Source organism: Helobdella robusta (genome assembly GCF_000326865.2).
Source record: "Helobdella robusta unplaced genomic scaffold HELROscaffold_7, whole genome shotgun sequence".
Lineage (NCBI taxonomy): Eukaryota > Metazoa > Annelida > Clitellata > Rhynchobdellida > Glossiphoniidae > Helobdella > Helobdella robusta.
This window is the reverse complement of record NW_008705398.1, coordinates 3,546,961-3,572,732: the sequence shown is the minus strand read 5'-3', so window position 1 is coordinate 3,572,732 and position 25,772 is coordinate 3,546,961. Positions and strand designations below refer to the sequence as shown.

Genomic DNA, 25,772 nt, shown 5'->3' with positions numbered 1-25,772 from the left:
TCGGTTCGTTGAAGTTGTTGTTCCAGTTTGGTTGTCATTGGCCATGTTAGTACGAACTTATGCTACTAACAAGACACCTTGTTGTGAGTTAAAATAAATAAAACAAACACAATTCAGGCGTAATAAAATATTATCTTTATTCCCACGTGAATCTCGAACCGTTTCGTTTACAAGCTATCAGGAAAAAGGGGGAAGTCGAGAGAGAAGCAAAGACATAAAAATTAACATAGATTAGGTAACATTGAAAATTGCAATAATCTTTAATAATAATTAATACATAAGATAGTTAATAAATGAATGTTTGATCCCTATAATAGTCCCCCACAAAAGGCCGAGCCGTTTAAAAATAAAAATATTCATTTCGTTTGTTGAATGTTATTCGCCCCCCTTTTCTGGAGTGTTGGGTCGTTGGTTCGGATTTGGTTGACGTCAGTCTTGTTTCTTGTGTTGTTGTTGCGCCTGATGTTGTTGTTGCTGTTTCTGGTGTTTCAGTAGATTTTGTGTCTGATGTTGCTGGTTTTGTTGAATCTGTTGTAGAAAGTTTGTTGTTCGTTGTCGAACTATTCTTGTTGTTTATTCTGGTTTTGGCTGTTAGAGGTAATGATAAACAAGCTGGCTTTAATCGATCAATTGACACATTTTGAAAATTTCCTGGTAACAATTCAATTTTAAAGTATTTATCGTTACGTTCAATCACTTTGAAAGGGCCTGTATATGGTGCTTCCAATGGACGAGGTACTCGATCTACTCTTAACCATACGTGACTACTGTTTGAAAGGTCATTTGGTACGTAAGCTTTGGGGTAGAGTGATGTTGATTGTTAGTTGTTAGGTAGTCATTAAGTTTAAACATTTCTTTTGCTAGTTGTTTGATTTGACTAGATGTTATATCTTCATTTGAATCTGGGAATAAAAATCGACTTGGTAATAACAAATTGGTTCCTGTTACTGCTGTTGCTGGAGATATTTCATTTTCACAATATTCCCTCGCAAGAGGGAAATGGAAAAATGTTTGTTTTTTGATTTGAATTTGATTTTTCCACTGAAGAAGGTTGCTTTTGTCGCTGATAATTTGGTTGACATTTACCTTGTTTCATGAGATGTTGTGATGGCGTTGTTGCTGAAAACGCGGTTGCCATTTTTGTTGCTGGTTCAAATTTTGTTCTGGCCTCTCATGCAACCTTTTGTCCAGCTGCAAACGATTTCTAGAATGAGATGTGTGTGAAGACGATGCTCTGCTTTTCTCTTTCTGTGATGATCTTGCTGCTGCTGCTGTTGAACAGGAGAAGGAAGAGAGAGAACTGGAAGGAGAGAATCGTTCATGTGTGAATTTGCTGATGGGATGGTAACATTCTGCTCAGCATTTTGCTGTTGTGATTGTTGGATGTCATTTTTATCTTCGTTCTTGCTCAGGACAACTTTTATTTTATTGGACTCTTCTGGTGGTTGCCTCTCTTCAATTTAGTTTACATTCATCAGATTCAAATTTATTTTAAAAAGTTCTTTTTCTTGCAATTGCTCTGGTTTGGTTTGTTTGAACGTTGATAATAACTCTGCTTTTAGAGCGTCGTAATCTGTTCCTCTTTGCACTTTTAATGACAAATTTGAGACTATATCCAACGGCAGGGAAATTATTACGTGATAGAATTTTGTTGTTTTACACATCACGTTTCGCAATTGAAATTGCATTTTGGAATTCTCGAACCAATCAGTTGACGCCGTTTTCTTGAAAAGAGGTAATATAGCGATCGGGTCATCATTTGGTTGGAACATTTTGTTTTCGTTTTGATCTTACCACGTGGATCTTCGTATTTCTTTTTACGTCGGATGTCCGTTCAAAATCACGTGAGATTTTAGTTCAAATCACGTTGGATTTTCATTCAGATCACGTCGGATTTTCGTTCAGATCACGTCGGAGGTCACAAATTTGTTAGTACTAACTTATGATACTAACAAGACACCTTGTTGTGAGTTAAAATAAATAAAACAAACACAATTCAGGCGTAATAAAATATTATCTTTATTCCCACGTAAATCTCGAACCGTTTCGTTTACAAGCTATCAGGAAAAAAGAAGAAGTCGAGAGAGAAGCAAAGACATAAAAATATACATAGATTAAGTAATTTAATAATTAATACATAAGATAATTAATAAATAAATGTTTGATCCCTACAACCATGTTTCTGCACCATATAACAACACCGGACGTTTCACAGATTTATAAAGTCTTGATCGTAGTGGTAGTGGGATGTCACGCCGCATCAATATAGAGGCAAGGAGATGCCATTTATTCCAGGCTGCACGTATGCGTGCTCGAACGGCAGCTTCAGTACAATCCCAGAACATCCCCTAGATATTGAAACGATGTGACTTTATCTACCTTAATGGCTTCAAAAACATTGCGATTTCGAATTTGTTGTTGTGGATTGATGCAAGCAGGACAAACAAAATTGGACACTTTAGATAAAGTACCAATTATTTTTGATCAACGTTTGTGACACCACTAGTTACACTGCTGACACTTGATTGAATGGTTACCTACACCAGCTTTACAAACTGAACATCGTCCAGTAGCTGTAGATTGGATGGGTTCACCAGTGTTCATTGCTTTGGTTTTGCTGATGTTGACTTCGAATCCATGATCGGTGAGTCTGGTGTTCCAATCTTCAAACATCTGTACTGCATTCTGCTCAAAACGATATCATCAGCATATATTAGATTCCAATATGTCACCATGTCACCAGTGCGTATCGGTTTTGTGATTTCTTCCATCGCAGTAATAAATAACAGTGGACTGAGAATCGAGCCTTGGTGAACTCCAACGCCAACTGCATCTGTGTTTCCAACCGTTGTGCTGACGAGTCTTAGTATTCGTATACATTTCCATCACAAGTCGAACAAGATATTCTGGAATGAGTTGTCGACGTAGACTTCACCTGATTGCTTCACGGGGAACTCGATCAAATGCTTTTTCAAGGTCTACAAAAATGTGTGATAGTTGTTGATGCTTCGCGAGGTACTTCTCTTGCAGTTGCCGAAGCATGTGAATTGCATCAATTATTGATTTCCTCGCTAAGAAACCAAATTGATAATTTCCGATTGTGATGCACGACGTTAATTTCTCCAGATTTCACGGCAAAGTTGTATTAACGTTTGGATACCTGCAGTACCAGATGCTTTGATAATGTCATTTGTGAGTCCAGAGGGTCCTGCTGCCTTTCCATCCTTCATAGCTTTCAGAGCTTCTGTATGCACCTCTACAGTGATGTCTGGAATCGGACTTTCGATGGGTGGAGCGTCAAAGTTAACATTGATGGGATTTGTTTTGTTTAACAGACGGAAAAGAAAGTTGCATACAAGCAATGGCAAAAATCAGTCTGTTGATGACCATAAAATTTTCCGTGAGAAGAACAACTATGCAAGACATCAAGTTGCACTGGCTCGGACAGATAAGTGCAGAGTGTGCTCACTAAAAGCAAAGGTGAACAAATGAAATCGTATCGTATAGCAAAACAAGCAAAGCGTACGAAAAAAGACATAGTTGGTGCCTCATGTATTAAAAATGACAAAAATGAGATGGTTCTTGAACAAGATGAGATCAAGCTACAGCGGAGAGAATACTTCAACCGTCTGTTAAACGAAACAAATCCCATCAATGTTAACTTTGACGCTCCACGTATCGAAAGTCCGATTCCAGACCTCTACAGTGATTGTAGAGGTGCTTACAGAAGCTCTGAAAGCTATGAAGGATGGAAAGGCAGCAGGGCCCTCTGGACTCACAAATGACATTATCAAAGCATCTGGTACTGCAGGTATCCAAACGTTAATACAACTTTGCCGTGAAATCTGGAGAAATTAACGTCGTGCATCACAATCGGAAATTATCAATTTGGTTTCTTAGCGAGGAAATCAATAATTGATACAATTCACATGCTTCGGCAACTGCAAGAGAAGTACCTCGCGAAGCATCAACAACTATCACACATTTTTGTAGACCTTGAAAAAGCATTTGATCGAGTTCCCTGTGAAGCAATCAACTCATTCCAGAATTCGACTTGTGATGGAAATGTATACAAATACTAACAACTCTCGTCAGCACAACGGTTGGAAACACAGATGCATTTGACATCGGCGTTGGAGTTCACCAGGCTCGATTCACTGTTATTTATAACTGCGATGGAAGAAATCACAAAACCGATACGCACTTGTGACATGGTGACATATTGGAATCTAATATATGCTGATGATATCGTTTTGAGCAGAATGCAGCACAGATGTTTGAAGATTGGAACACCAGACTCACCGATCATGGATTCAGTCAACATCAGCAAAACCAAAGCAATGAACACCCATCCAATCTACAGCTACTGGACGATGTTCAGTTTGTAAAGCTGGTGTAGGTAACCATTCAATCAAGTGTCAGCAGTGTAACTAGTGGTGTCACAAACGTTGATCAAAAATAATTGGTACTTTATCTAAAGTGTCCAATTTTGTTTGTCCTGCTTGCATCAATCCACAACAACAAATTCGAAATCGCAATGTTTTTGAAGCCATTAAGGTAGATAAAGTCACATCGTTTCAATATCTAGGGGATGTTCTGGGATTGTACTGGAACAGCTGAAGCTGCCGTTTGAGCACGCATACGTGCAGCCTGGAATAAAAGGCATCTCCTTGAAATGGAAACTGATCGTCTAATTTTGCGCAAAAAATTGATGGCAAAGAAAGCAACGTCCTACCTTGGGAAACTGGGTCTCTGGACGCTAAACGAAGATAGATTAATTGATAGAGGCAATTCCTTATTACCGCTATATGTTCCATGAAAGTGTTCCGTATTATATTTAGAATCTTTGATCAAATAAATTTTATTCAATTGCTAGTTGATATTTTTTTGTAATATACGTTTTTCTAATTTAAACTTTTCATTATAAATTTCGTTTTTAATTGTTACAATCAGTGCGATTTTTATAACTTTTTTCGCAATGCCATCAACTTAAGGACTCGCAAATAAATTTACAACACCTAACCAGTGTTAAAAACTGTTTCCCCAAAAACATGTACGCATGTGAAAAAATTCTCCGAAATTTTTTCACCACAGTTAATTAATTTAACTTAAACTTATTCAAACAGATAATTGCATCCAAAAAATTAAATAAACAATTATAAGTTCAATTTAATCAATTTCGTTCATATTGACATTACAATCATAGCAATTGTTCGCGCTTTCACAGTTGACGGGAACAATGGGCTTAGTGACTTGCACTTCATTTAATAATTCCACACAATTTGCAAAGTTGTCGTTATAGTTTAAGTTGGCGGTGTCAATACTCAGTTGAATATTACTTTCGCACATCATCATGGATGAAGATGAAGACAGTGAAGTTGTTATTCGATTCTCTTTATCAGGTAATGATGTTGTTGTTGACATTGAAGGTTTCAAAATATTTAGAATAGGCATATCTTGGTAAGATGTCAACGTCGAAGTATTTAAGTGGCGCTGATTAAGTTCAGCATCCTTCTTTTTATAAAAAAGAACGTATGCTCCATCTGTGATGACATCATTTTCGCTACATGGAGTTACAGTTGAGTCATCAAAAAACCTCCAACCTGTATTTTTAACACTTATATTATCTTTTTAAAATATAACAATTTGAAACAATTTATTCTAAATAAATTGCTTAAATTATCAAATCGTCAATTTATTACTCTTAAATTAAGAGAAAAATTTGTTAGCACGTTGTTTTAAGCTAATTCCACAATACTTTGCAAGGCTTTTAAACCAGTTTCAAATAATCGTTTTTAAACTATCTTTAATTTATTTATGTAAAGTGTTCACTGTCAAAATCTCGAATGTGTAAAAATAAATAATCATTAGGACGCCAGGGGAACAGAAAATTTCAATGGCAAAAATGAATAAAGACTTTATTTTACCAAATCTCCATTAAAACTCGGTCATGTAAACTAGAAAAGTCAATTTTAAGTTCTGAAAAAAACAAAAGTAATTAAGACGAACGCATATTCATTTCAACCTCTATTATTATGCTACAGATAAATTTGTTTTTTAATTTTTCACAGAAATGACAGTCGTGGCACATATCCTTGCTCTCCATCGCCGGCAAGATTTTAGAGCATGTCATGTTAAAACGATTTCAAAATCACATTGTTGATGTTGTCATTCCAAAAACGCAATCTGGCTTCCAAAGCGGTACCACCAATATGATTTTTGCTGTACACCTCTTGATGAAAAAGTGCCTTAAACAGAACCAGAATTTTTTTCTGGTCTTCATCGGAGATTTGTTGTGGATGATCCAGGGTAGATTTGTGACAAAATTTCTGACAGTACTAAGTGAATTTCATACAGGTATGAGGGCTAAAATCATTGTTGGTGGTAAGAAATCTAAACCGTTTGATGTTTTGGTGGGAGTAAAACAGGACTGCGTTTTGGTTCCTGTGTGTGTTTCTCACTGTCGCCGTTCTCACCTATCGCGATGGTTTTCAGTCTGACGCAGGCATTCAGTTTCATTACCGTCTCAACGGCAGCCTCTTTAACATACACAACTCAAGGCGGAAAGCAAAGTATCACAGGATAGGATTTTCGCATTCCAATAGACTGACGACACTGCCATTCCTGCCAACACCATCTTCGCTCTCCGAAATAGTCTTAATTTCTTGTCGCGTGCCTATAGTCGCGCAGGACTTGTTGTCAACACTCCCTCGCTACAAATCAAAACAAACAGCTTCACCTTTCGTAGTTCATAGAGATGCTCTCAATGATTCGCAGGAATTCATTTATCTTGGTAGTATGCTCAGTACTGACTGCCGTCTCGATCGTGAAATTGAGCATCGCATTAAGGTGGCGTCGGCTGCATTGGCAGACTGAGGAATCGCGTCTTTTTAAATCACAATCTTACCGTGGTGACAAAGACTGCTGTGTACAAAGCTGTTTGCATTCCTGCATTACGGTTGTGAATTCTGGACTCCTTATCGTCGACAGATCAAAGCCCTCGAGGCCTTTCATGTTTGCTGGTTTTGCAGCATTATTGGAATAAGATGGTGGCACAAAATATCCCTCACAGATACGTTTAGAATTGCATGTACTACACCGGATAAATATTTATTGTTACAACAACATCTGCGCTGGATAGGTCATGTTATTCGTCTACCTCGTAGATTGTTATACAGCGAAAGATCGGTCTACATAAAATGGCTGTCGTTCAGTCGATCGGCCAAAGAAGCGATTCGTGGATCCAGTGAAAAACGTGCTTCAGAAATGTAACATCAACTCGGCTGGACTTGAAAAAATAGCGAAAGATCGGTCTACATTGAAAAAGATTTGGTCTCACAAGTTTTATGTTGGAATGCCTCTTGCAGGCGTCGACTTATCCGTCATGCAGCAGCATCAAGAGAATTGAAATCAACTGGTTCTCGATGCTTCCATTGTGGTAAAATATGCGCATCAGATTTTGGATTAAGAAATCATCTACGATCTCATAAGCCGATTCGGTGGACAACACAACAACATCATTGTTATTATTATTATTGTCATTATTATTATTATTGTCGTTGTTATTAATTATTATTAATTATTAAAAGAGTAATTTGGAGAAAAGTTTTTACATCCGGACACCCATCCTGACGACAACCACCAGTCAAAAGCGGTGGGCTTAGCATTTTGTTCAAAAGCACGCAAGGCAGCGTGGATGCAGTTTTATGTCATGCCCAGGACCAACAACAACATTGTGAAATCTGGAGAAATTGCTCAATGCCGACTGAATGGAACTATAGCATGACAGTCCCGCTATACAAAGGCAAAAGTAATCTGGGTATACGTCTGTTAGAACACCCCCTAAAAATTGTCGAGAAAATCATTGAGAGAAGATTAATGTGTGCATCACAATCGGAAATTATCACTTTGGTTTCCTAGCGGAGAAATCAACAATTGATGCAATTCACATCTTTCGGCAACTGAAAAATAATTACCTCGCAAAGTATCAACATCTATCACACATTTTTGAAAACCTTGAAAAAGCATTTGATCGAGTTCTCCGTGAAGCAACCAGGTGGAGTCTACGTTGACAACTCATTCCAGAATATCTTGTTCGACTTGTGATGGAAATGTATACAAATACTAACTCTCGTCAGCACAACGGTTGGAAACACAGATGCATTTGACATCGGCGTTGGAGTTCACCAAGGCTCGATTCTCAGTCCAAAGAACCACAGTGAAAAAGACCACCAGGTTAACAAAATATCAGCTGGAAAACATTCTTTGACAAGTTTCACCACTCGAAGGAAAATTATCAAAGCAATGTCAAACATCACATGCACACCCATGTTGTTGATCTTATCAGTTCAGATTAACCTATTAACCAATTTAGAATATATAAATTGTGCAGAATATTGGGCCGAGATTAGATTCTATGGCACACTAAAATCAATTCAAATTTGAATATTCTGCTTTATCCTCGTTCTGTTTATTTTATTCTCTTTTATCTTCGTTCAATTCTGTCTCTGTTCTGTTCGTGTCCATAGGGTGCCCAAAAAATGCCACAGATCAAGTATCCACGTCTGCAATTTGTTTTGAGATAATCTGCCACCACGTTGGTCATCGTTTTATCATTCGTGTCGTTCCTGTAACTAATCTCGATGCAGAACAACATCAGTGTTATTTGTTGGAAGCTTTTGAATCCGTTGTAAAAAGCAGTGGTTGCATCAGATCTATAGTGCGCGACAATTATCTGAATGAATCATTCACTCTACAACAACTTTGGTGGCCCTTGACCGATGAATCTTCCAGGCCATGTCACAATAATATTCCTTGTATCCGATTATTTGCATGTAATCAAAAATATTCAAAATAACAAGATCACTGAGCCACAAGATCTACATTTTACTGAAGATAGTAACAGTTTCGTTGCGCACTAACGTGATGTGGAAGCTGTACGTTTTACTAACCTTTCTTACCCATCAGTTTCAAATATCTGCAACGCTAGGTGAAGCTAGTTTTCCTGATCGATCAAACCATAAAAAGACATTAAATAAAAACAAAATTAGTATCTTATATCTAACCAATTTGATCGTTTAGACCTTCGCCATAACATTGAGCAAACGTTGTGTAATGGCCACCTAGCAAAAATCCATGATGGTTGATGACAGCATATAAATCATACGTCGATGGTGACATTGCAGAATTTGGGACACAGTAAGGAGACATATCCAAGTCACTGTTGCAACAAAATTTTCGACAAACTTTAATCATAACAGTTACCATTCGGTTGTGTGTTTCTGGACGTCTATTTATATGTACATGTGTGGGTATAAATATGCATTTATATTATTGATATCATTCATTTTTTACTTGAAATACATAAATATGATATTATTTTTTATTTACTTATTTATCTGTAAATTTTAGTTTATTTTATTTTATCCTTTATTAAATTTTATTTATTTTTTATTCTTTTACAATGTGTGATGGATTTATTCAAAAAATTTGTTGAGCTCACCGTAGAGGAAACTGTACGAAATCCTGAATTTTTTGTCTAAATGTGAAACTGTTGAAAGCAAATCTTTTGATGTGAATAACTAGAATAGGAGGAAGACGATAGAGCAGCATTTGTTTTGAAGCTTGTCTTTGACATTTGCAATGAGGACAAAGCCTGGGTAGATAAAAATAATCCGCATTTCAAATTTTAAATGATATATCTAAAAAAAAAGACAAAAATTACATAGAATTTTTGTGGAACAATCAAAAAATAATGTTCATACTTCTAATTATTCTGTATTTTGTCAATTCCGAAATATTGACAATTAATGATTTGTATTTAAATAGAATTTATATACTTTCATATAAACTTAGTATTATGGAAGTATCTGTTTATATTTGGAATCTTGTTTAGTTTTTAATTGCCCAACTAGAACCATTAAATATTTTTACCAACCGTTATGTAAAACTAAACTACTTAGTAATAGTCCGATCATATAGATTTTAAAGTTGTGGAACAGTGCCTAATAATAACATAGGATCTGCCTCATCTTTTAAACATCATGAAAATTTAATTTGTAATTATGTAACAAGTAATGATTTAATTTTTGCATAATAATTCTAGTTTGATTCTGTTTGCAACAAGTAGAATTTTATGATTTAATTCTGTTCGATATATGTGAAGTATGTTTTATTGTGTACATCGCCCAACAAACTTAGGCTTCGGGTTATGTTTTTGAATAAATAAATAAATAATTATTCATTAATTTTGAATCTGCTCTTTTATCCACCAATTAAAAATAAAAAATAAATACTCCAACAAAGTTGAGGTTAATTGAAAATTGAAGCTGCATGACGTCTAAAAAGTTCAAAATAGCAATGATTAAATATTACAGCACAAAATTATGATTATATTATAATAAAAATAACCATGTATGATCCTCATCAAGTACTTCGGGCTCTGTGAACAGAGACAAGCAGTCGGAAAGCTGAACGCTCGAATCTACTAGGTATTAATTGTTAATTGTACAAACAAATAAATAAGCACTCACGCACACACACATGTATGTGATAATAAATATGATAAATATGTGATATAAATATATATATATATATATATATATATATATACATATATATATCTAGGTATTTATATATATTTATATATATTTGCGTGTGTATATAATTAGGATTAAGACAGTCGAAGATACAATTGTTAAGAAATATCACTGCATTTTCAGTTTTTACAGTTTCTGGTTCAAATTCTCAATATTTCGTATCGTATTTTTATTATCTTTTTTTAAATCATTTATATTGAAAACAAAGTTTTTAACTACTTTTTTTATTCATTTTTATCTTATAAAAAAAGCTTTTTTTCGGTAATCGTTTACGATTTTCAATGTAGTATCTTATCAAATATTGGTTTTATCTTATATATACATATATCGTTCTTATTTTACTACCGACAAAAAATACAAATAAAGAGAAATAATGGATCAACTTTATTAGAACCAATAAAGTTGAAACACAAGGTCAATTTTAGGAGACAATATTGAAATAACTGAACCAAAAACTAATCAAAGCTTAAAACCCAGTAATATTTTTAAACAATTGTATCTACGACAGTCTTAAACCCAATTGATATTTTATATATATATATATATATATATATAGTATTATATATATACATATATATATATATATATATATATATATATATATATATATATATATATATATATAGTAACAATTAATTCAACATTTAATACTTACCCAATTGTTTGCCAGTGTCTTGCAATTCGCTCTGTGTGAATTATTTTTTACATTTTTTACTAATGATACGTAAAAACATAGTAATTTATTATTCAACTAACGTAAAATACGTACTTCTTTCACATATATAAAAAACCTAAAAAAAACTAACAGGCTTTGAATCCACAATGATATCGTTGGGGTACCCGCTTTTCCATTCTAAGACTAAACGTTTAGGAAGTATTAATGGATCATCATCTAAAAATTTTTTAAATATAATAAATTATATTTTAAAGGTTTAACAAAATTATATTAGAAAATGTTGTAAAGATTTTAAAATATAAATTAAATTTTAAAAATTAACAAATGTAATAAATTATTATGTAATAAACGTTTTTAAATATAAAAAGCTATAATAAATACGTTTATAATAGTGAAGAAAATTAAAAATTTAGGAGACTGAGGTCAGTAAAACAAGGAAAGATTGAAGAGAAAAGAACAGAAGGACCAACTGTCAACCAATCAATCAATGACTGATTAATCAACCAATCATCTTCTTTAATCATTTGGGAGACCATTGGCAACATGAAAGAAATAAAAGCATGACATTATCTGAATCGGAAAAACTAGAACATGTCCATCATTTTGATTAGCAGTCTCATATTTAGCGACAACAATTGCTTAAATAAATTGAACTATTATTAAATATTAACTATTAAATCGAGCTATTGCTCAAAGAATGTTTGCACTGTTCAAAAAATTTGGAAAAGTGTTAATATAAAAAATTGAAAATACAAACTTTTAGTACTTATACAAAAAAGAAGGTCAAAAAGACAAGGAACATTTGAAACAGAGTGCTGCAGAACGTTCTTGAATATATAATGTGACACAGTTAGTGTGGAACGAAAGCATAACCAACTTGGAAAACAAAAAAGTATTTATAAAATAGTAAAAAAAACTGGGACTCTTAAAACATATTTGGAAAATGGAAAATGAAACTGAAAAGTTAGAATAATTGCCAAGAAAAAATTTATAGATGACATTAAAGATAGGACTGGAGATGAAACGATAAATTTAATATGGCGTCTTTTTTTTGAATGATTAGCTCTCAACATTTCCATTGATATGAGGATAAGTGTAAACCTTAATGATACATTGTTTCAGTGTTAATTAAGTAAAAAGAAAAAAGACGAACAAACATTGAAAAAGTAACAACAGCGAATCCGAAGATATCAAAAAATCAACAATATTTCATGTGTTAAATGAATTAAATTTATTTTAAAATACCCGAATCTGTTACGAAAATGTCGCTTTCAGCCGACTTGATATTAAATGGTGGATACTTCCTTGATGGAGGCAGCTGAGGAGTGCCTAAAACGCATCTTACTAATTTCTGAACAGGCTGTAAAAAACACATCAAACCATATCAAACGAAATTATAGATTTAATATTTCAATAATTTATCAAATTTTTCCTTAACACATATATAAAAGCTTATTTATGTTTACCGCAAAAATAACTGGTTGTTAAATTACATAACATTATATATTAAGTTGAAAGTGAATTCGTTTTTTTTGTAAAAACTAAAGAAGTTTTGTATAAATGAAATAAATATTTTATTAAATTATATATTGACCATTCTGGTTCAACACCTTTAGCCATCTTTCTGATAGTAGATGAATCCACATTCATAAAATTATAAATAAATGGCCAGAAAATGATCTATGTGATTTTTGACCTTTTCAATTGAAGTAAAGGCTTTAAGTCCAGTGACAGTAACAAATAATTATCAAAAGGCGATAGATCTAAAGAATATGGTAATATGGCAGTGTATCCCATTCAAGCTGTAAAAACTCTTGGCGATTGACCAAACCTGTACGAAATGTCTCACATTATCTTGGTGGAACGTCTTTTCTGTTGACTAAACTCAGCCTGTTGAAGTGCATGATTAGGTTTGTCCACCTAATGACAGTAAACTTCCGAATTAACTGTTGTTTATTTGGTAAAAAGCAAAAAAAACAATTTCTTTAAAATCCCACTAGAAAGTTGTTTTGATAAAAATTGGCTTTTGCAATATTTTGAGCTGGTTCATTTTTGTGCTCCTTAATTTCATGCGTTATGCGTTATGATGATTCGAAAACGAATCATCTTCGTGACGTTTGGGAAGCGAATAACAGACGTCTAAGCGACGGCACAAATTTATCTTCGTGAGAACATGAGAAACCCATATATTGATCTACTAGGTTGAATCAAAGTCATAAACAGATCAACTCGCTAAATTTAACCCATCATTGATCTCAAGTGTTTTTAATTGCCGGCTTGTATCAATTAATGCTTTTATCGTGTATTCATTCGTTTCACAATCGGCTTTAATATCTCTGAAATTAAAATTGCCGAATCAAAATTTTACAAATAAATTTTGGAAACGCCGTACTATCATACTAACAATGTATCTACCCGCTACACATCGATAAATTTCTTTTTGGTCTGAACAACATTTTTACCTTGTCTATGGTAAAAAATGATATATAACAAAAATGCTGCTGATTATATTCCATATTTGATAAAACACTTTTTTTACCCCCAAGCCTTGCTATATCAGCTCTTATTACATATAATGATTAGGCGGCTTCAGTGAGACGTTGGGATTTAAAAATTAAAACTAAATCCTCGTTCGGGAAAAAAGAAAATTAGTTTCCGAACAGCCTAATAACAATTAAAATAATGCCTGAATTTCGCTTTTAATTGGTTTTTTATTCTCAACAAGCTACAAGTAAAATAAAAATTTTAATAGTTTAATCATAAATTTTTTTTAAAACTTGTGGGAAAAAAAGCGCATAAAAATTATCCAATCGCAAAAAGCTAGTTATCATCACCAACATTATAATATAATATTGTAACACAACTGCTTCAGATACAAACTTCAGGTTTATTTTTGTTTACCACGCACAGGCTGTGCTTTATATATCAGCAGTTTTACAATCGAAAGTACATACAATTCTACAAAGATGACAAATATAGCATAGCATTAGATAACAAACATAGTAACAATCAATTGAAATTCGCAATTCGACCATTCCTGCGATTATAATATTTTGAAACAAGCATAAACGCCACTCATTTGAGCTTAAAGCATAAACTCCACCACTGGGGCTGCAATCAGCATAGTTCGGTGCCGGTACCAAATCCGGGTAAAGGAAGAGGGTTGACAGGAGCTTGCTACACTGTTATAAAAACGCTACAAACAGAGGGTAAACACAACAGCAAATAATCATACTGGCTCGGTCGTCGCCCGAAACAATAAGGACTGCATTGCAGCTTTGGGGACTAGGAGCTACAATGAAAAGTTTGTTAGTGAGTCCCAAAGAGGTAAAAATGAAGATGAAATTTACAGTTGGAATTTGGAATGTGAGGTCACTGTGGCAAGCTGGAACATATGCGATGTTGAAAAAAGAGGTTTAGTTATGATGTGATTGGTATGTGTGTAGCTAGATGGACAGGAAGTGGAGAATTGGAGAAAGGAAAACTGTTATGGTCAGGAACAGAAACCGAGCATATTCATGGAGTGGGAATGATTCTTAGAGAAAGCAAGAAGAGCATTAAGTGAATACAATCCAGTAAATGACAGGTTGATGTATGCCAGATTCAAAAGATATCCAAGAGATATATAATTGTGATAGTTGCTTATGCTCCACCAACAAATAATTTGGATAATGAAGTTGAAACGGAACAAACTGGAACAAACATGGAAAACCTTACCAAAGAAAGATGTCAAGATCTTTGTTGGGGGCTGAAATGGTAAAATTAGAAGTGACAACATTGAATTTGAAGAAGTAATGGGAAAATAAGGTGTAGGAGATAAAAATGATAGAGGGGAAAGGTTACTAGAGTTTGTGAAGGACCGACGATTGTATGTCACAAACACAAAGAAGCAAAACCACAACAAATGTACTTGGGAGTCACCAGACGGAAAAACAATGAACATGATAGATTTAATACTGATAGAACGGATGAAATTTGTCACCCAATGTAGAGCTTTCCCAAGTGCAGAAATTGGATCAGATCATCACCTTGTCTTATGCAACGTCACCATAAAGATAAAACAAAAGCTTAAAATGGGAGAAAGCATTAGGAAAATGAGATACAACACAGAAATGATAAAGCAGAAGATGGAGGATATAAAAAATAAAATCAACATGTATTGGACTCAGCAGTCAATTACGATATGAAAACGAGAGTCAGCAATCTACAAAAAATTCTCAAAACAGCAAGTGAAAGTTGTAAAATCAAAACGAACGAAATAAAACTGTGGATAAGAGATGAATCATGGAACCTTGTAAAAGAAAGGTATAATATAATATTGTAACACAACTGCTTCAGATACAAACTTCAGGTTTATTTTTGTTTACCACGCAATGGCTGTGCTTTATATATCAGCAGTTTTACAATCGAAAAACCGTACAATTCTACAATGATGGCAAATATAGAATAGCATTAGATAACACAAATAGTAACAATCAATTAAAATTAATTATACCACGCAATTCGACCATTCCAGCGATTATAATTATTATTTATTTTTAAAAACATTGCTTTCAACGCACAAGATGTCAAGGCAGCTGTTTAAATAAACAAAACCACTAAAGAAAAAGTTTGTTTTAAATAAAAATCATTACCTAAAGACTGACCTTTTAATCACGTTAAAAAAAGCAACAAAAGTGGCAGCCATATTTAAAAAAAGATTTATGTAATCTACGTTTAATTGTTGAAAACCGATATATAAAAGAACATATGAGATCAATCAAGTTTTCTCCGTTATAGTTTATTACACCAATTGTAAAACTTATCATGCTGAAAAAAGCTCAATCTTTATGCAAAAATGTATATTTTATTTATGCAATTCAACTTTTTCATTTTCAATGCATAAAAAAATTTTCTGAATCATTTTCACTAATTCGGCTAGAATTTTTTTACTCATTCTCATTGAATAGTGATGTAAAAATTACTGAAATACGTTAAAAATAACCTGATCAGATGAGTGGTCAGTATTTTTGCCGGATGTAACAAGAGAATGATAACTGTGATCATTCAAGACTACCGGACAATCTTTATTTTCGTGGCTATTCATATGAGGAGGACGACAGTTTGGTGGATGAAAGGCATTAACTGAATAACTTCAAAATATTTAGTAAGTGATTGCAAGGAAATAAAACGGTTCAAGTTTTATATAAATAATAGATAAATAAATGAAGAAATAAATATATATATATATTACTATATTTAGGCTTATTCTGATTTAAGTTATTTTATCATCACCATTATTATTATTATTATCATCAAAAGAAAGGCTTGAGCAGAGCCCCTTGCCTAAAACATAAATAAACAAAAATAAATTAGAATGAATTTCAATAAAAATCAATAAAAAAATTAAAATTTATGTTCGTGCCGACAATTCAATCGCATAAGTAAAATATTGCTGCACAACTTTGAACATGAAAGCTGTGTTCGCACGACTTACTGTTTAATTGCAATAACATAGTTTTAAAGTTATTTAATATATTTAAATTTAGTACGTAGTTGTAAGGAAAATTACGAGCGTTATGAAGACATGTTTTATTTTAAATTATATTCGAAATTCTGATTTTAAAGTATTTATCTAGTTTACCCCAATATCTGGTTTTAATAGTTTAAAAAAAATGGCGAAATGCCCGTTTTGTGGTAAAAATTTTCAGTGTGTTAATAGACATTCTTGGCGATGCACACAAAGAACTTCGCATGAAACAAGCAGTTCTAATGTAAACAATGTAATTGCCAACACTATTTCGTGTAACAATTTAAATGATAGTGTCTCAGCTGTAAATGTTTCGGATAATATTTCTACTACAACCATTATTTCGAACACTAGCATTTCATCTAATAATAATTCTAATAATAATAATGGTAGTAGTAATGATAATAAATATGGTAGTAATAATAGTAATAGTGATGTTAATAATGGTGGTAATAATAATAGTAGTGGTGATGGTGATAATAGTGGTGATAATAGTAATAACAATTGTAATGTTAATAATAGTGGTAATAATTAAGTGGTAAGAATAGTGGTGATGATGGTTTTGATAGTAGTGATAGTGGTGATAATAATAATGGTAATAGTGATGATAATAATGATGGTAATAATAGTGATAATAATAGTGGTGATAATAATAATGGTAATAACAATAATAACAATGTTATAGTCGATAAATTTGAAAATATGCTGCCTTGTTGTTGTGGGAAACATTGCAGGGACAAAAGAGGTTTGATCATGTATCAGAGATCTTGCAGAACGTTCAAGTCCTGTCGAAAAATTATCTAGAATGGTGAAGTCGTTGAAAAGTCGTTGGCGGTCTGACTTTTCAACACAGGCCTGCTGCAACATCAGCCTCTCACCCTCTCCCAAGCGTTAAGTTGCCTAAAACTCGTGAACAATGGTCAGAGGCCAACGCATAATTTCGTCATAAATTAAATTATCTCAACGAAATTAATGATACTGACAGTTATGCCGTTCAATTTCAAAATACTATCACAGTGAAACCAATTAAATCATCAAATGAAAACATTAACATCAAACAGCTCAAGAAAAAATTTAAAAATCTGAAAATTCTTGGTTATAACAATAATCACACCAACGAAGTAAACTAATCCGATCAAAAATAGCAAGCAAAAATAGCAAAATCGGGCTGTCAAACAACTTCTGGCAATCATGCAAGAAAATCTTTTCGCCGGCCACATCACTACCACCACTATTTGATGTCGAAATAGGTAGTAATTACTTTGGCAAAGTAATGAAAGCGGGTGTTAAAAAAATGTTCAATATCCCGATTGGATTCAACCGCTGCCACCGCCTGTGTTCAGTGGTAATACAGACTCCCCATCATACGAAGTATCATCAATCATTCGTAAAAATTCGTAAAAATCCAAAGCTTCACCATGCCCGCTGAACCAAATGTCAATCATAATGTTTAAAAAAGGCCCAATACTTAGAACATATCTACATAAACTACTGTCAAAATGCTGGGTCTCATCTAAAATTCCAAGCTGTTGGAGAATTGGCTTAACAATCTTAATTTATAAAGAAGGCGTGCCAACGACCCAGCCAATTTTAGACCTATAACTTTACAACCAGTCCTGTACAACCAGTTAGCCTCACTCATAAAAAATAGATTGCATCACATTCTTCGCCAAAACAAATTTATTAATACCAATATCCAAAAAGGATTTTATCTTAAGGTCGACGGATTGACACACACAAATGCTGGCCCATCTGTTAAACGATGCCAAAAGAAACCAACGAACAATTATCGTGGCCTTACTCGACCTAAAAAATGCATTTGGTAAAGTGAGCCATTTCCTCATTAACTCAATATTAACGTTTCATCATGTACCGCAACTATTTAAATTGATGATAATGGAAATTTTCTCAGAGTACTCAACAGTAGTTTCAATCAACAACCAGCACTACCAGTTGAAAAAGATGTCCTCCAGGGTGACCCATGCTCTCCATTACTCTTCAACTTATGTTTCAACCCACTAATGAAAGTCCTTGAAACTCAAGAGTACGCGGGCTGTGGTTACTTTTGGAGTCCAACGTCTGGGCTAAAGACCAAATCATGGCTCCAATTTGCCGATGACTTGGCAATCATTGCTTACAGCTCAGAAAGTGATTGATTGCTTGATTTAAACCACGCGTGGTTTAGATGGTCCAACATGCATATGCGAATAGACAAATGCAGCTCATTTGGCATGAGAAAAAAGATGGAGTATACGAACAGTTTTGCCCAAGACTGACGATCGAAAACGATGTTATTCCCAATGTTGAGCTTGGTGGCAGCTTTGTGTATCTGGGCAGATTGTTTGATTTTGAAGGCAAAAATACAAAAGCCAAAGAAACGGTTGTCTCGAAATTGTCAAGCCTGTTAAGTATTGTCTCTTCTCTTGACATCACGCCACAGCAAAAATTTCAAATCTTAAAATATTTCCTACACAATTACAATTTGAACTAGGCAGCTACAACTTCTCACTAACATGGATATCGTCTAATCTTGATATCTAATAGTGAAAAATGTTAGGGAATGGCTCGCTATGCCAATCAGTAGCTGCGTAGCAGAAATGCTTTTACTACCAATGAAGTTCGGCGGCAATAACATCACTTCACTGAAAGATACTGCAGATAAAACAAAACCAAAAATTCGCAGTTATCTTAAAAACAACACCAGCGAGGAAATTCGATGTTTGTGGCGAGAAACAACTCCAATCTCCAGCAGGTCTGACAGTTTGCTGGCTGACTCAGGCTCACCATTAAAGCAGTCCCTCGAACACGAGTAGAATCTTGCCTCAACCATGTCTTGACATAGCAGACACAGGGAGTTGTAGTCAAATCAATTGTTGAACTTATTACCCCCGTACAAACGTTGGTCATAAGTTACAAATTATATACCCGAGGTACTGTACAGATTCGTAAGGAAATATTTAGTTCAACAGTTGCCTACAAATTCGAACCTGTTCACGTGGAAAAAATCTACAACTCCTTTGTGCCAGCTCTGCAATGTTGTGTCAAACTGTAGTTCACCTAAAGCCCTAGTGAGATACACCGAGAGACACAACAAGGTATTGACGTTGATCCTCAATTGGTTGCAGTTGCACGCTCCATCTGACTGCTGCTTGTTTGCAGATCTGAAAATTAAAAATATTCGACCTATGTCGCCACCGTTCAACTCGCTACGTCCCGACATTGCCATTCTGCCATTCAACAAAATAAAAGTTTTAGAACCTTCTACGAAACAAACCTTCTGACATCAAGACAGTACAAGCGTCAAAAATACATAAATCTAAATTCATATTTGAACAATGACTGTTCTGTAATAGTAAATTCATTAGAAATTTCGCCAATAGGTTTTTTTAATAATTTTAACTTATCTCTCTTTCAAATACCTTGGCCAATTTCGTTAGATGGAAAATTAATTAACACTATCATTCGCTCATCATACGGAATTTATTGTGATAGGAACACTGCGTAAACTATTTTTAAAATATATTTTTTACTCCTATGCACTTACTTTTGGCAAGGAGCATGGGTGGATCGTGCATAACAATATTAACAATTTATTACAATATTAACAATTTGTTTTATTCTATTTTATTTTATTTTATTTCATTTAATCTATTTTGATTTGATTGTATGTCTTTTGCAATAATAAAAGAATTCAAATTATTATTATTATAATAATTATTATTATTATTATTATTGTTGTTGTTATTATTATTATGGAAGGAAAAATAGAAATGACAATCATTAAAAGCGAATGTTCAGATAAAAATTTTTCATCTATATTTATTTATTTATTAATATTAAGATATAAAATAGTTTTTGTCACCATGAAATAAATCGAGTTTGGTTTTAAAAATATCCAATATACAATGACGGAGCATTAACAATATCATTAGGCAATGTGTTCCACGGGTTAACAACTCGATTCGAGAAAAAATATTTTCTACAATCCTTTTTACCAGTACATAAACTAAACTGGTGACTTCTGGTGTTGACATTGGCTCTACTACACCACTGTGGGTAAATCGCCGTGTCCACCAAAATCAAATCACCTCTGATTCTGCGGTATTAAAATTGCAACTATTTGAGGAAATGTGCCGGAAAGTCTGACGGAATGGTAGAGCGCTTCAATCAGACCATCATCAAGCAAAAAGAACTAACAAAACTGGGACCGGCAGATTCCCCTGTTCCTGATGGCATGTCAGAGTGTCACCCACACCACTACTACATCTAGTCCATTTTAGAACTACACTAAAAACCACAGCATACTTAAAATACGGTGTTCTCCAGTAACGAAATACGTCGAACTCCGTTAACGATTGGACAACGTCCATAAGGAACGCGCGAATCAGAACGAGACCAAAACTCGGTTCAACATCAAGCTCAGGTTCAACTAAAACAACCTAGCCTGGCTTGTACAATCCACGGCAAAAAAAGGCGATGCCTAAAACTCCAAAGAAATAGGGAAAAGTCTGTATAAGGTTATTTTTAAAACCATTTCAGTTTTATTGTTTTTATGTTAAATTTTGATTATTTTTTAAGGTTTAATTTTTTTAAAATTGTTTTGGAATTTTAATTAATTTAACAAGAAAAACTCATGCTTCAAAATTTTTGTAATTTAATGACCTGTCTAAATGATGAATTTTTTAGGCTTTAGTGTTTATACCTTTAATGGTGACTACAAAAACGTCAACATGATATTTACCAGTGTCGGAGTCGGAGATTTTTGCCGAAGTCAAAATGTTTTGAAAGGTCGGAGTCAGAGTCTATTATTTTTCATCTGACTCCGACACCAGAAAGTTTTAATTTGAAATTTTTTATCCTAAACATAATTTTTAAGATGGTGTTTTGAAAAGATATGTGAAGGGATATGTAATCATCTTTAATACTGATAATAAATAAATGCCAAAAATAACCACTTTATTTTTTTCTGACTTATTTCAATTATTTTTAAAGTATTTTTCATTTAGAAGTGATATTTCAGTAAAATAATAAAACAAAAATTGAAAATTTTTTCTTGGACCCGGAATTTTTGAAGGACCGGAATTGGAGCCGGATAATTTTTATTTGACTATGATACATTGATATTTACATACATTGTAGTGTAGAGGTTAAACGGGACAAAAAAAACGACATCACATGACGGACTGTTAATTATATCTTTAAACCACCGCCGAATAAATTGTGTACAAAGCTTAAAAAATAATAGGGTAGAAATATGCTAGTAGAGAGATTATAACGCAAGCATGGCTGGTGAGGTTTATCATACTCCAACGGAAGTATTTTTAGTAAATGTGAGTTTGCACTTTGAGCCAGATTATCTTACATTAGGTAGTGAATAATTTGCCTCAGTAAATAAAAAGATTGGAAAAGGAGTATGGCCAACAGACAATCGAAAGTATTTGACAACATGTAAATGATTTGCGTGTAGCTTTTCGGTGAGACGAAGCAAAAAATCGAAATAAAAACGAAAAACAGTTTAGTAACACAAGTAATCTAATTTTAAAATGATAAAAAGTCAAATTGATTGAAAATGGTAACCTTGAAACGATTTCCGCGATTTCAACAAAATGTTGGTACGTTAATTTTGATCTGGCCATACTTATAATAAATGGACATCCCACAAATTTATTCTCCTTGTGACATTTTATTTTGTGATTTGGCCAGTCCATGCGCTGACAGATTCTGTGAGAGAATAAATATTTCCAAAATAATAATTTATTGAACTTTAAAATTATTAAAAAATTGTTATACAACTAGGTTCTGGGCATGACAAAAAACTGCCTTAAATCAATATATCAATTCAATCAATCAATTAGCTTATAAAGCGCTATTTCCGCGATGTTCATCAGCGCTTCTCAATGAATTTTGAAAACAGATGGGTCTTGAGATCCGCTCTGAAGTAGTCAGTAAACCCTTCCAAAATAAAATAAAAGTTTACCTAGATCAATTTAAAAACTTCTGTTTTTAGAAACTAATAATATTAAATCATTAAAATCAGTTAGTATTTACACCAGTATACTCTGCCATTACTACGTAGATGAAAGTAAGAGCTTCTAGCAACACTATTAATCTGAGAAGAGAGAGACATAGTAGAATCAAAGGTAAAACCTAGACTACGAAACTTATGAAAGACATCAAGAGTTTTAGAATCAGGTAAGATAATAGGAGGAATAGTAATAGAGTGTTTAGATTTATTAAAACAAATTAATTCAAACTTAGAAGGATTAAGTTTAAGACACATAGAGTCAGACCAAGCGATAATTGAAGAAAGACATAAATTATGAAGAACACTATTGAGATTAGATGGAGGAAAAGAAGTATAAATATAAGAATCATCAGCATATAGTTAACTAGAAAAAAAAAGTTATTAATAATACGAGGTAAGAATTATCAGCATATAGTTGACTAGAGAAAGAAAAGTTATTAATAATACGAAGTAGTTCAGAAGTATCGAGTATAAATAGAAGAGGGCCAAGGATAGAACCCTGAGGTACCCCGAAAGTAAGAGTAGAGAAGTTAGAAGTAGAATTATTGAGAACAACAGAAGAAAAACGATTACAGAGATAAGAAGAAAACCAAGATAAACAAGAATCAGTAATATTAAAAAAAAGATGCAGCAGTCTCAAGAGAATAGTATGGTCAACAGTATCAATAGCCGAGGAAAAGTCAAGAACAAGAAGAAGAGTAAGATTACTATTGTCACTAGAGAGAAGGATATCATTGTGTATTTTAAGTAAAAAAGTTTCAGTACTGTGAGCAGGTCTGAAACCAGATTGAGATACAGGTAGCAAGGAGTTAAAGTCTAGATAGGATGACAGTTGATTAAAAATTACTTTTTCTATTATTTTAGAGATGAAAGTAATATTAGTTACAGGTCTATAATTAGATAAAGAGGTACGATCTAAGGATGAGTTTTTAAGAATAGGAATAACAATAGAATATAAGAATATAAGAAGTAGGAAATTTAGAGGTGGAAAGAGATAAATTAACTAATTTGAGAATGATTGGATAAAATATTGAAGAAATTTTTTTAAGTAAATTAGAAGGAAGTAGATCTAGAGAACAGGTTGTAGACGACATAGAATTAATAATTTTAGTTAGTTCTAAAAGATTTATTGGAGTAAAATCAGAAAAAGATTCAGTAGTAAGTTTAGTAAAGTTATGAAAAGAAAAATTAGAATTAGATGTTCTTAAAGAAGTAATTTTATTTACAAAAAAGTCATGAGACTGTTGAGCAGAAAAAGATGAGTGAGAGGATTTTTTATGTAGAAGTTTAGATAGAACAGACCACCTATTTTTAGATGTTGAAGCAGATGTTATAGAATTTCTAAGAAAAGTAGTGTTTAGAGAATAGTAGATATTCATAATTAATCAATTCAGATTCATAGATAGAATAAAGTGAGTTAGATGGATTTAACCTATAGGCTTTCTCCAGTCTTCTAACAGTTTTCTTAGCTACTACACAAGCATAATCAAACCAAGGAGCCTTGCGAGAATGAAGCCTATAAGTAAAAGATTTAAGAGGAATAAGCTTATCAAGAATAGAAGTATATTAGATATTAAAAGCATAGACAAAATCATCAACATCAGAAAATAAGGTAGTATCAAAAATAGTTACAGTAAGAGATTGAAGAAAAATATCTTTATTAAGATAAGACCAGCATCTTTTAGAAATAGACATAAATGAATTTGAAGGAAGAAAATCTAATGAAAAAACAGATTCAAAAAGAAGGTGATTAGAATAAGAAACAGAGCTAGCAGAGATATTAAAAGGCATAGAAAAAGATGAAGCTATAATAAAATCAATAGTGTTACCAGAAGTATGGGTAGGAAAAGAACAATATTGAGTTAAGTTAAAAAGAGACAAAATATCTACGAGTGTAAGAACATGATAAATTATTGAAGTGGAAGTTGAAATCACCAGAAATGTAGAAAGAAATAGAAAAAAAAGTAGATATTCAGCGAGTGAGTCTTCTAAAAATAAAGTGAGAGAAGAAGAAAGAGGGCGGTAGATTACAGCAATATAAAAAGATAAAGAAGAAGACTTAAGAGATACAGCAAGACATTCAAAAAAAGAAAAATTAAAGGAAGTATTAATGGAAGCAGTAAATAGAGATTTTTGAGCAAAAATTATAACCGCCTATAACCGGTAGCTGTCATCAGGATGGGTGTCCAGATGTAAAAAATTTCCCCAAAATTTATTTTATACCATCACAAACAAAAACAACGGCCCATAGTCTCCAGCAGGTCTTAAGTGGTCAAGGGGTGCTAAGCATCCCTGAGAAGTATGCAAAAGCGGAGGAATGTTGCAGAAAAATTCAGAATGGCCCCTCCATGGTTCTTAGACTTGGAACGCTCAGTATTGGATCAATGACTGGCCGCAGCATGGAAAACGCAGAAATGCTCGAGTGAGAAGAATTTACAGGAGACCCGTTGGAAATCGAATGGTGACTGTCATATCAACTCAGACAAAGAAAAAAAAAACTATTCTTGAATGGTCAAAAGACGGCCAAAAATAGTGTTGAATTTTTGTCAAAGAACCGCTAGCCATCCGGACAACCATACTGACGACAACCACTAGTTATAAGCGATGGGCCTAGCCTTTTGCTCAAAAGCATGCAAGGCAGCGTGGATGCAGTTTTATGTTATGTCTAAGACATAAATTGACCACTACCACTACGATCAAGACTTTATAAATCTTTGGTAAGTCCGGTCTTGTTATATGGTGCAGAAACATGGCCAATGACAACCAAACTGGAACAACAACTTCACTGAGCCGATATAAAAATGCTCCGAAGGATGCAACGAATTAGTCAGAAGAACCACATCAAATCTACCAAAATCATGCGTCGTTCTGGTTTAGATGGTTTAGAGGACAAATGCCGGCAACACCGTCTGCAGTGGTTTGGTCATGTCAAACGAAGTGGAAACAGTGCCATAACTTCTCTTG

The 25,772-nt window shown here is 33.5% G+C and overlaps 2 protein-coding genes across 2 annotated transcripts; one reads left to right on the top strand and one right to left on the bottom strand.

Annotated features, from left to right (window-relative positions):
* Positions 1 to 5,502: 5,502 nt before the first annotated feature.
* On the bottom strand, positions 5,503 to 10,481 carry HELRODRAFT_151311 (hypothetical protein; the record flags this gene model as incomplete). Its single annotated transcript, XM_009030921.1, has 4 exons — positions 5,503 to 5,627; positions 9,096 to 9,220; positions 9,503 to 9,655; positions 10,411 to 10,481. Coding segments are annotated over 4 exons (474 nt in total), but the record flags the coding sequence as incomplete, so codon positions are not given.
* Positions 10,482 to 23,433: 12,952 nt separating this feature from the next.
* On the top strand, positions 23,434 to 25,234 carry HELRODRAFT_165013 (hypothetical protein; the record flags this gene model as incomplete). The annotated part of the gene is made up of 3 exons (XM_009030920.1): positions 23,434 to 23,506; positions 23,845 to 23,966; positions 25,070 to 25,234. 3 exons carry the CDS (start codon positions 23,434 to 23,436, stop codon positions 25,232 to 25,234), a joined length of 360 nt encoding a protein of 119 aa, XP_009029168.1.
* Between the last annotated feature and the right edge of the window lie 538 nt (positions 25,235 to 25,772).